General features: G+C 38.6%; 2 protein-coding genes across 2 annotated transcripts in view; both read left to right on the forward strand.

Annotated features, from left to right (window-relative positions):
• Window positions 1–4211: 4211 nt before the first annotated feature.
• On the forward strand, window positions 4212–8344 carry LOC144535425 (rab GTPase-activating protein 1-like). The gene is made up of 8 exons (XM_078277881.1): window positions 4212–4762; window positions 5441–5506; window positions 5620–5730; window positions 6232–6336; window positions 6420–6503; window positions 6646–6717; window positions 6926–7192; window positions 7724–8344. The coding sequence occupies exons 1-8, from the start codon at window positions 4652–4654 to the stop codon at window positions 7946–7948; spliced, it is 1041 nt and encodes a 346-aa protein (XP_078134007.1). The 5' UTR covers window positions 4212–4651; the 3' UTR covers window positions 7949–8344.
• An 89-nt stretch (window positions 8345–8433) lies between these two features.
• Window positions 8434–11582, forward strand: part of ebi3 (Epstein-Barr virus induced 3) — a 4455-nt gene continuing 1306 nt past the window's right edge. Inside the window, exons 1-5 of the mRNA XM_078277882.1 lie at window positions 8434–8811; window positions 9085–9199; window positions 9333–9432; window positions 10470–10587; window positions 10708–10871. Of these exons, the coding sequence (XP_078134008.1) occupies window positions 8709–8811; window positions 9085–9199; window positions 9333–9432; window positions 10470–10587; window positions 10708–10871 (600 nt within the window). The 5' untranslated portion in view covers window positions 8434–8708. The remainder of the gene's footprint in view (window positions 8812–9084; window positions 9200–9332; window positions 9433–10469; window positions 10588–10707; window positions 10872–11582) is intronic.

Consider the following 11582-nt stretch of genomic DNA (forward strand, 5'->3'; position numbering starts at 1 on the left):
GTGAACGGGTCCCCAGGCACACTGAAAGACAGTCAATTGTGTTGTGTAAGTAAAAGGGATGCAAATTTGAAGCAATTCCAATAAGCCACATTAATGACTTATGATTATCCATGAACCATTAAAAGCGTATGAAATACACATTGCATCATGGTTGGAGCCATGAATTAAATAAATAACTTCCTAAATAATTTCCTCGGATGTTTTCTGGATGTAACTATGTAATTGTGTACTAATCACAGGAAACATAGTCATTTCATTGAATGAAAAACCAGGCCAGGTAATAATTAATTGACTATTCATTTATTATTGGCAACTTTATTTTCCATACACATGTTGAATTTTATGTTGCCTACTTACATTTTTTGCATGTTCAGCTGATCTGCTAAAAAAACACTCTAGGTTACGCTAGTAAGTAATTAGAGTAAAGAACTAGTGTAAAAAGTTTAATTAAATACAGTCACTGTTTTCCCTAATACTAGTACCAAATTACATGGATCTTTAAGAAAGGATAGTGGGGAAGTATTAGGAAATTATTATTATGGACACTTATTATTATTGCTCCTGCTCCAATTGCTGTTATTCACTAATGACACTACCAAAATTATAAAGTTACAGAACCTCAATTAGATTAGTTGTTGTAGTACCAGTGTGTAGGATTTAGTGGCATCTAGCGGTGAGGTTGCAGATTGCAACCAACTGAATATCCCTCACCCCTCTGTTTCCAAGCGTGTAGTAGAATATCTACGGTGGCCTTCAGGTAATGTAAACCTGGAGAGGCCCTCTCTAGAGACAGTGTTTGGTTTGTCCGTTCTGGGCTACTGTAGAAACAACGGTGAAACATGGCAGGCTCCGTGGAATAGGACCCACTCTCTACAGTATGTAGATATGAAAGGATCATTCTAACAAAAACACAATGATTCTTAATTTCAGGTAATTATACTCTCATAAAAACATAATTAGGAATATTATATTCCATTTCTGCCAATAGATCGCCCTAAATCCTACACACTGGTCCTTTAAAAACAAAGTTCAGCCCATTCTCTGTCAAAAGGCCGAAGCCTACAAATATCTATGAAGTAAAAACAGAATAATCTACCCTGTTCTCCTGACCACAAACTGACGTTTCAATCATTGATTGATTATTGACAAACTTCCTAAACACTGATGGATAATTTGTCTTTGTAAAACACCTTAGATAAAAAAAAACAATTAAGTCCATAGCCAAGGTGGCTTAGTTGGAATAACCACGGAAATCCTCTTCTCTGCCTGTATGGCGGGGAACATTTCTGTTTTTTTGTTTAGCTCCAGCCATAGTTTTAAAGTGCTCATATTATGCTTTTTGGCTTTTTCCCTTTCCTTTATTGTGTTGTATATCTTTTTTGTGCACGTTATAGATTTACAAACTGAAAAAGCCCAAAGTCCACCCCAAAGGGTCTTACCATCTCCAACAGAAAACACTGTTCACAAACTGCTCCAAACAGCTCTATTGTAGTCCAGCCTTTACTTCCGTGATGAACGTGCGTCACTTTGTAACACACGTTATAATGCTCGCCTAGCTGCTAGCGTGGCACGCCCTCATACTCTGCTTCTGACTGGCTAGTAGTCCTTACCTAGTTACTGCGCATGTGCGACTCCCAACAAAGATGGAACAGAAGTGAGATGCCTCACTCTGTAGCTAAAACAGAGAGCTCAACACACAGGGTGAAAAGAGGAGCTGCAGCGATGTGCAGTACAACAAAAATATGGTGTTTTTTTATTTTTTATTTAAACATGTAAACCTATTCTGATATAACCTCTAAATACAATTATGAACCTGAAAATGAGCATAATATGAGCACTTTAAAATAAATGAGAACTGGGAGGTGATGTGGAGAATTATTGTGATGGCAGGTGTTCGCTGCAGTGTGTTGTAGCTTCTATCCAGTCTGACTATATGTGGTTACATGATCTCTGAGTCTGAGTCTGAAAAGGACCACCTCCTCATTACGCCGTTTTGCACTGCAGTTTCTGGTTTCTGTTATTCTCTCCTGCATTGTTCCCCCTCTCTTCCTGTGCTGGTGTTAAATGAAAAGGGTCAATGCTAGCCTGAGAAACCCCCTCCCCCCAGCCCCACCCCCCCCAGCTTACTACACATGAGGGCTAACAGTTTTTCTATTAGGTGTTGTTGTTTGCCATCTACAGAAACTCCTAATGGAGCTTGAGTGTTTTTCTCCAGAGGACAATAACATGAAGAGTGAAAGAGAAGCTACAAGTTTTAAGTGTTTTTTTGTGCGTCTTGCAATTAATTGAAGAAGTCTAGTTTTAGTCTGCAAGAAACAAAAGTATGCTAGAAAAGTATGAATTTAGTTTGCTTGTGTTTGCTTCTGGTTAATTGTAACGAAACTAGACCATGGAGGTTGATTCTGCAGTGTCTTCCATATAAGTCGATGTATTTAACTTTTTCATGTATGGATGAAAAGAAAGAAATCGTGGCAAGATTTTAGAGGTGTTGTAGGCGGAAAGGAGATCCTAGGATCATGTACCATACTTGAAGTTGACCTTGAAGCTTAAGTTTTGTATCTTTTAAGCCATTATATCTGCTATACAGTACAGTAACAATATGCAGTGCTATTCCACAGTATATGCCTGAATCTATATATTTTTAAGGAGTGTATTAGTTTTTGTGTGGGATGTCAGGGTTTAAGCGTGTTTTGGTGAGTTTGTACCAAATGTGAGTTGTTCATACTTTTGAGTAATTCTTCCATCTTGATTTTTCGCTGTATTTCTGCCAGTTATAATACAGCAGAGGAATACAACGAGAAGAGAATGGAAATGTACATTTGGAACAGAAAATTCATTTTGAAATTGTCCTTAAATCTAGCTAAAATAAAAGAAAGTAAAAGATACAGTGATATTTAGCATAACAGATTTAATATTAATTAAAAGACATAGTATAGATGTATTTTCTCACACCACATTGTTTCCACTGACCTTTTTACATCACTTTCCTCAACTCACATCCCCTTGTTATTCAGAAGTATGTGCTAAATAATATACGTAAAATGACTTTTTTTTTGTCCATTTAGATGTCCAATCAGCATTGGTGTTCACTGCCACATAGTCAATATACTCACTAAACAAATGTGGTCCCCATAGTTTGATGAAAGGGGTTTAGTTTTTGTGATTAGTTTGTTGCACCACAAAGAGCACCATTGTGGTATCAGAACTGAACTGTTCTTTTTAGGTTCCGTTTTTTTTTCTCTGACTGTTGAAAATTGTATTTTTCAGATTTTTCTGTATGAAGCTAGAATAAGTTTTGGTATACCCTGATACAATGCGAAAATCCACCACGTTTCACAAAATGTTCCTTTTTTTAGGTGAAATAAATGTTTATATCTGCCTGGACTTTTTTTTTGTTGGTCTGCCACAGTGACTCAGACAGTAGATGCATAGGATGTTGAAATCACAGTTTTACACAATAAAAAGTGGAAGGGACACAAATGAAAAATTAAAAGACAGAAGTGAAAAATAGCTATGTGTTGAAGCTCAAAGAAGGGGAAGTGAAACTGGGAAATCAGGGAAATTAAGATAAAAAAAAAAAAAATGAAGGGAGAAATGAAGAGAAACTGCACGTTATTAGGGAGCAAAACTGAGAATATGGGGGGGGGGGTCAGTTACAGGCGGGGGTTCTGAATCCTCTTGTTATTCTGCACTCATGCTTCCATCACTTTACCTGCTGGACCCGTTTGCTCTCCTGTCAGGTTGCTCAGCCCATAATAATAACAGGCTGTCGGGCTTGTGTCACGCCAACAGCCCGGGGTGAAATATCACAAATACCACATCATTTACTTCATCCTGATACATCAGCAGTGTTTTGCTGGCAGTCTGGCAGCTTCACACAGCACATGTGACAACTAGTATTAGTGTAAACAACAGGAACAGAGGAAAAATGGATTTTAATTAAAGTGTATGACAAAAAAGGTAATGTGAGAGCTCATTGTCACCAAATAAATCAGAATCATGCAGGTGACATGATTTATTTGAGAGGTGGGCATCATAAGCTGGTGCTGTTTGTGTGTGAGAGAGAGAAGACAGGTGAGCACTGTTAGTGGGTGTGTCTAAGGCTGTTCTTTCGCACACACACACACACACACACACACACACACACACACACACACACACACACACACACACACTCTCAGGTCTTATATAAACCCTGCTAAACCTGTTACTGCACATAACCTGTAACACACACTCCTTCACCTGACACTGTAAGTGGCTCTGGCTGCTACATATTAGTTGTTAGTGTGTTTAAAGTGTAGCTACACTTTACCTGCGGGAGTATCTCTATCTCTGTTATTCACCTTTGGACCGTAAAAGTTTATTTGTGTCATGACGACTTGGACTTTATCCTGATTATTTCCTGTTCATGCTCGTACGCTGGATTGACTTCTCGCCTGCATCATTTCAAGGAAAAACAAGACTGCTTCATCTTTTTGAAGTACTTTACATCTCTGATTCATTCATAAGATACTATCATTCCGACCTGACAAAGTGTCCAACGCTCCTGGTGGATTTTCTCTAAATTGGAGTTGGAAGCGTTACCTACAAAGTTTGTATTTGTTTGTGTGAGTGTTAGCTGCTCCTGGGGCGGCTGCATATTAGGGGCAAGATGATGGAAGATGTATCCATGATGATGGCGTATGATGCCCATGTTATGGACCAGATGAGCGAAGAGGAGATCCTGGCCTGTCTGGTGGAAGAAATAGGACCTACATTTACAGTAAGACTCACTTTTAGATCACCACGACTAATATCAACAGCTGAACCACAATGATAGATTAACTATTAATAAAACCATTACATGGCTCTAGTAATACTGTAGTAACGTTACTGTATTCTAAAATTCAATCGTGGATTTGCTTGAATATAGTAAAAAGGACTAATTTAGTCTTTCACATTAATGCAATCCACCTACAAACTTGCAGATACAAAGCTGTTTTTGCATGTTAACTTATAAAGTATCGCTAAAGTCACTATGAAAAAATGCAACTTTAGTGTCCTCTGTGTATAATTCTTCCTACAGATACAACCCAGACCACACACTGTAACACAAAACACATTCCTCTGCATGACAGATATGGGATTCCAGATAGAAGGAAATTAATTCTGATCCTTTTAGATATTTGAGATATGGAAATTGTCAATTCAGGCTTCAAATAAATCCTCCCTTTCACTATTATTCCTTTGTTTCCTAAATGATCTGTTAAATGATCCCCCATGTGCTCAGCTCTGTCTTATCTACTTATCCCTATCTTGATCTCTTTTCGGGGGCCTGTTCTTGATTTGTTGCGCTCATAAAGCATCCGGCACCAGATCTGTTTGGAAGAGATAGCTTTCTTCAGCTCAGTCAAATATGACGTTACTGTATCACATTATCCTTGACTCTCTTTCCCCTCAGGTCCCAACAAACAAATCTCAACTGAGGGAAAGCCGGCTTCAAATAATGGATGAAGAAGTATACATGGTCAGAAATCTTTCACCTTTTTACAGAAACCGATACATTTAAGTCACTCTACTGATCAGCAAGTCTTTCAACCTTTAACTTGATCCCTGATAGACATGTCTGTGTTTTTGCAGAATGAGAACCATCGGCTGCAGCAGGCCAGCCTCCGTCTGGAGCAGGAGAACGACAGCCTTGCCCACAGACTGATCACCAGCAAGGTGGCCCTGAGGAACGCTCTGGACAAGGTACGGTTAGCTACAGGACTGACCTTCAGAAAAGGGGTAAAAGGGTTTATTTCAAAAATGCATAATCACCTCCCAAAGGATATCACTTAGCCTCTTGGGAGACGGCCAAACTCTAACCTTAATAAAAACTTTATTTTAGCATTAGAGTAGCAACTCAGTCTGCAGTTGTACATGAGCTCAACATGTCAACTAGTCTCCAATAAACAGGCCAGCTGTCATTTTATCTAAACAAATGTAAACCATACACTATGATTTAAGTTGTTTTTTTTTTTTTTTTTTCATGAAATGGCACGACAAAACCCTGAAATATTTGGGTGTAAAGATGATCAGATGGTGGAGTGGTTGTTTCATTTTCATGTGTTTAAGTTTTTTTAACTTTGTCACAAAAGCCTAGAGAAAAAAAAAAAGGCAAGATGGACTAAAATATGTATTCATATTACACAATGATGTTAATTTCAACTGAGAGTATTTGCTGCTGACCAGAATAATGTGCGTTTGCAGGTGGAGGACAGAGTGGATGAACTCACCAAAGAGCTTTTTCAGACCAGACATCGACTGCAGGCTACAGAAGAGGAGAAGAGAGGGAAAGAGGAGGAAGCTGCAGTGGTACGATTCTTTACCTCACGGTCATTTTGGTTTGGATGTAATGGTTGACATGCATGAGTAAAGAATTTCTTCTCTTCTTACAGTCGAAGGAAGTGTTTCGGAGAGAGCTGGAGAAGGCCGAGCAGGAAGTCAGAAGATCGTCGGGTATCATTGTGGACTACAAACAGGTAGAGAGAATGATGATGATGAATGGAATCATTAAAATGAGACTGTTTGGAATTAGGAAATACTGTCTACTACATTAGAGGATATATTAATAAAGAATGCAGTGTGCTGCCTAATGATATTGATGCTCTTTCTTCTGGTCAGATCTGCTCTCAGCTGACAAACCGTCTGGAGAGGCAGCAGGCTGCCCACAGAGAACAGTTAGATTCACTCAAGGTGAGAATAGCTCTTATCTTGTGGAGCTCTATTGTCATCCTGCCTACTTTTATCTCTCTTTAAATCGTTTTACAACCCTTTCTAAACATCTAATGCTTTATTTTCTCATTTGGGTTAATTTTACAGCAGATGTCAGTGGTATTTCAAAGCTGGATGTCATATTTTCTCTTCACAATCTGCCTTTTATTTTCATTCTCCACCTTTGCAGAGTGCAGTGAAGGCTTGCTCACGCTGTCGACACGTCGTAGAATCAGATGAACCATCCGCCACAGCTGAGAAATCTCCAACAGCCGCAGAGATAGAAAGCCACGGGGAAGGAGAACCAGGCTGGGAAGAGGACAATGAAGGTCCAAAAAAGGCAGAGCAGAAGAGAGACAACCAGGAGAAGGCGTCCCTCAAGGACCAGATCAGGGAGCTGGAACAGGAGTTGGCCAAGACCAAACTCCAGATGGTGGAGGCCAAGTGCAAGATCCAGGTCAGAGCAGACCATCAAACCATCACACAGCGCATTTGATTATATAAAAACTAATTGTGTCAATATAAGCATGCCACATCCAGGTCACATAGTCGCAGCTAATCATGCCTCATCCCTATAATATGTAAATGAAACTTCAAAATGCATACACAGAGAACAAAATGTTTGTATTTTCTGGGAATATATTCATTGTCTAACCCCTAAACAAAAAAACAAATTTTAGAAAATGTTGGCATTAGCATTGTTGTCAGAAAAGATAGTATTTCAACTGCGCACGTTTCCTTAATATCTGATGACGCATTGGGGTCATTTTTTGATTTATTACAGTAAATATATTACATATTGGACCTTTAATACTGTTAGTAGGTACAGTATACTATTATTTTTCTTTAAGGAATTCTTTTTTTTGAAAAATACAAGAACATAAACAGTATCATTGCACAGATAACATATTGAAAGTAACTTGTGACAAAGTAAAGTTCACTTCTTCCTGCTGCCTTTCTCACATACGCCTGTTTCATACTCGTACAGGAGCTGCAGCACCAGAAGGGAATCCTGGCCAATGATCTCCAGAAAGCAAAGAACAGCTGGATCAGCAAGGCCTTCACCTCCCTGCGGACCTCCAGCGGAGAGGGACTTCACAGTATTAGCATACCCAGAGATGGATCTCCCACAGTGGGCTGGAACCTCCACAGCGGCTCCCTCTCTGGATGGAGCGCAAAGAAGCTGTTGCGGCCTATCGGAGACAATCGATAAAATGTCTGGTAGCTCGGACTGTGAGTGTGCAGATCACTTAAAAGTGTACACATCGGAAGGATCAGACCTTAGAGTATTAAATGACAATGTTATTATGTAGTCCATACTGTAGCTGCTATTTCTTGTTTCGGGCACTAGAGGACTGTCTAGAGTGCAAAACGATCAGAGAAGAGTACCTGAGAGCATACAGGTGCTGTCAGACAGGTACTCTCTTTTCTGTTCACCACTTTCCAACTAGTGTATCCATTGATAGGGGGATTTTTATATTTGTAAACCAAATCCATGCGTCATGTGAGTTTTTTCTATTATATATTATTATACTATTTGTACTTGTGCTGTAGATATTGTGTCATTGGTAAACAATTTGAATACAATATTAAAGAAAGTATGACACAAGTTTTTGTGTATGACATAACGAAACCTGACTCATCAACAGAAACAAAGCAGTCATTTTTGAAAGTTTAAAAAAAATACATCACATTTGCTGTTCCTCTTTCATTTTGACAACGGCAGCTTTTAAAGTGCTGAAAAGCTGCTGCTCAAACACACAGACAAGAGTCAGCAACAGGCTGTAACACAGACCGTTGTCTCTGAACTTTGGCGTGCAGACCAAAACGAAACCGAGTAAAGGAACAGTACAATAGATAGTCAAATAGATAGAATAGTCGATATCATGCGCAAGTGAGGGTTCACTACAGTATTTACAAAGCTATTTAGACAAACTAAACTCAGGTAATAATTTCTCCTGCCTGAAGCGCTGATGGCTGCGATAGTTGGCAGTGTGTGGGTCACTGCGACTCTCCTCATGTTTGTTCTTGGAGGCCAAGCATTGGACGTGCTGAAATTGACTGCAACATCAAGGAGTAAGTACCAATCTGAGTGAAAATATGCAATCATGCTGTTGTTTTAAAATTATATTTAATTGATTTGATTTCATATTTAATTGATTTTGCCATTAAAGTGACAAACAAGGTTATGAAATTAAAACACAACCTTAAAGGTAGATAAGACTTTCTGTCATATTTGCTGAAACTGACCCTATGTTCCAGTAGAACTACATGAAGCAGGTCATTTCCCTGTTCAGATGCACCAGATGTTGCACACGGAATGTGACTAAGTGTAATTTCTTCCCTCAGATCCTCCCTCCACTCCCACAGTGCATTGCTGGTGTGCAAGCTACCCAAACTTGACTGTTTGCTCCTGGCCTGAACCCTCTCTATCCCCACCAACACACTACGTTGCCACCTACAGGTACATCTGACAAAGAAGACAGCTGTCCTCCTACTGTGCTGACCCAAACCACTGACACCTTTTAGCAAAACAGACTCCAGTCGTCAAGTGTCAACAAGGAGCTTATTTATCTGTGTCTTAATGTGTTTTTCAGTGAGAGACACAGACAGAAGGTCACCCAGCTGTGCCATCTCATCCAACCCGGCTCTTCATTCTCTGATCTGATCTCAGCATCGTCACCGTCATCTGAACGGGTACCAGCCTGATTTATCTTTGCAGCAGATAGACTGTATCTTTAGCAGAAGAGTGTGGAGGACGGAAGCTGCCAAAATGAAAAAAAAGAACAACTAAATGACTCGATAAATAAATGAATATGCTATTAAATGTACCAAAACTAATATTACAAATAAATGTAGGCATGAATTAATAAAATAAAATGAAACATTTAAAAGTGAATTAAAATGATATACAAAATAATTAAATACATTTAATAAATGCGTACATTATAAAATCAATATTAATTAATTAATTAATGGAAAGGAAAAATAAATATGAAAATAAAAAAATGGGGGCATTAATACAAATGTGAATAATTCAAGAAGCAAATTAAAAGAGAATATCAATATCACATTTCATCAATTAATTAATTCCTACATTTATTTGTTATATTGTTGTCGGTACAATTAATGGCATATTCATTTATTTATGGAATCAGTTATTTAGTTTGATTTTGGCATCTTCCGTCCCATATTAGAGGGGGGTTTCAAAAGACACTAAGTCTGATTTTCCCCTAAATGAAACCAAGCACACATCAATGAGTATAGTGAAGGTTATGATGTTGATGGTTTTTTATAATTCCCCCGTGGGGATTAATAAAATTCTTCAAAAGATGTTACTGGAATGTTGTTTCACACACTCTATTCACCATTTCCATACTGGTCACAGTGTGGTACGTTTTGGAAAACCCCTTTTCATGTCTTGCTATACAGTAGCTGTAACAGAAACACACTCACAAGACACTTTCAAGTTTGTCTTGTGAGTCTGAGGTGAAAATTGTATCAGTAAGATGAGAGAACTTAACAGTGGTGTGCTTGGTTGCTAGCAATTATGCATTTATTGTGGTTGGAATTCTCCTCAGCATCCATCCTCTTTATCTAAGATCTACATTTAAATCTATCTACATTTATCTATTCATTATTATTATAGTTATTCATCTATATTTCATTGTATCTTTTAAATAATATATATATTAGCTAGGATCCCATATAATCCAGCATCTCTCTCTCTTTAGCTCTGGCACTGCCACCTGCCCAACCTGAAGCTTCTCACTAGTTACATCATCAATGTCACAGCAGTTTATTCTGATGGAAGCAGCTCCCATCTATCAAGTTTCATGTTGGAGGATATAGGTGAAAATTGAAATGATAAATAACACAATCTACTGTGATTGATAGTAATATGTTGTGTATATTGTGAAGACATTTTTGTTTTTATTTAAAATCTCTGTCTTTGTCTCCTTCTCTCTGAAGTGAAACCAGATCCTCCCATAGACCTCCGGGTTTCCCCTCATGGTATCAGAAGCTTGTTGGTGGAATGGTCTCCTCCCCCTAGTTGGGCTAACCTGAACATCTTCCCCCTAAAGTACCAGATACTGTACCAGTGTAAAAGCAGGGGCACCCCAAAGTCTGTCAATGTAAGAATAACCTTCATCATCAGCCCTAACAACAGCAATGTTTTTTTAAAAGCTCTACATTATTACACATACACAGATACACAAGAGGAAGTTCAAAATTACCTAAACTTTAGAAAGTCCCTTCATCAAGGGAAATCCTTCTTATTTCAACTACACTAAAATGTAATGTTTTTTTTCTTTGTATTTCTTTTTTTATCATCCAATGGTCTTTGTAAGATTTATTTTTTTAACTTTAAAGGTCCAGTGTGTAATGTGTTTAGTTGTTCATTATCAAAATCTGTGTCGCCCGTTCAAAAACTTCTCCTTTTTCATATATATTTACCACCACCATCAATTCCAAGTATTCCTTTTGGTTTGAAATTTGACATTTGCATTTGCATGAACAGGGGTAGACGCTCCATATTCATGCGCCATCTTGAAATACGTAAGCCGGTAAGGGACATACAGGACATACTGCTCCGCCTTTTGCGTTTTCGCTGTCACATGATAAACTCACAGGTGCTGCTAATGCTGCTAACGGGTATCGTAGCTTCCCGGCCCCGGCAAGTTTGAAGAAGGAAACATGGAGGATCACACATATTCAAAATCCATATTTCAGGAACAGGAGTTTTCTTCTTCGCCCAGAAAAAGAAAAAGGATATTGAAAAGAGCAAGAGACTGGCTTTTTGAAGCGTGAAGGCTACCGTAGCTTTAATACGTACTTTGAACTGC

The sequence above is a fragment of the Sander vitreus genome, chromosome 20 (genome assembly GCF_031162955.1).
Source record: "Sander vitreus isolate 19-12246 chromosome 20, sanVit1, whole genome shotgun sequence".
Classification (NCBI taxonomy): domain Eukaryota; kingdom Metazoa; phylum Chordata; class Actinopteri; order Perciformes; family Percidae; genus Sander; species Sander vitreus.

Coding starts and splice junctions, on each gene's coding strand:
- LOC144535425 (XM_078277881.1), top strand. CDS start 4,652: ATGATGGAAGATGTATCCATGATGATGGCGTATGATGCCCATGTTATG. Junction 6,504..6,645: donor TCATTGTGGACTACAAACAG/GTAGAGAGAATG, acceptor TCTTCTGGTCAG/ATCTGCTCTCAGCTGACAAA. Junction 7,193..7,723: donor AGGCCAAGTGCAAGATCCAG/GTCAGAGCAGAC, acceptor ATACTCGTACAG/GAGCTGCAGCACCAGAAGGG.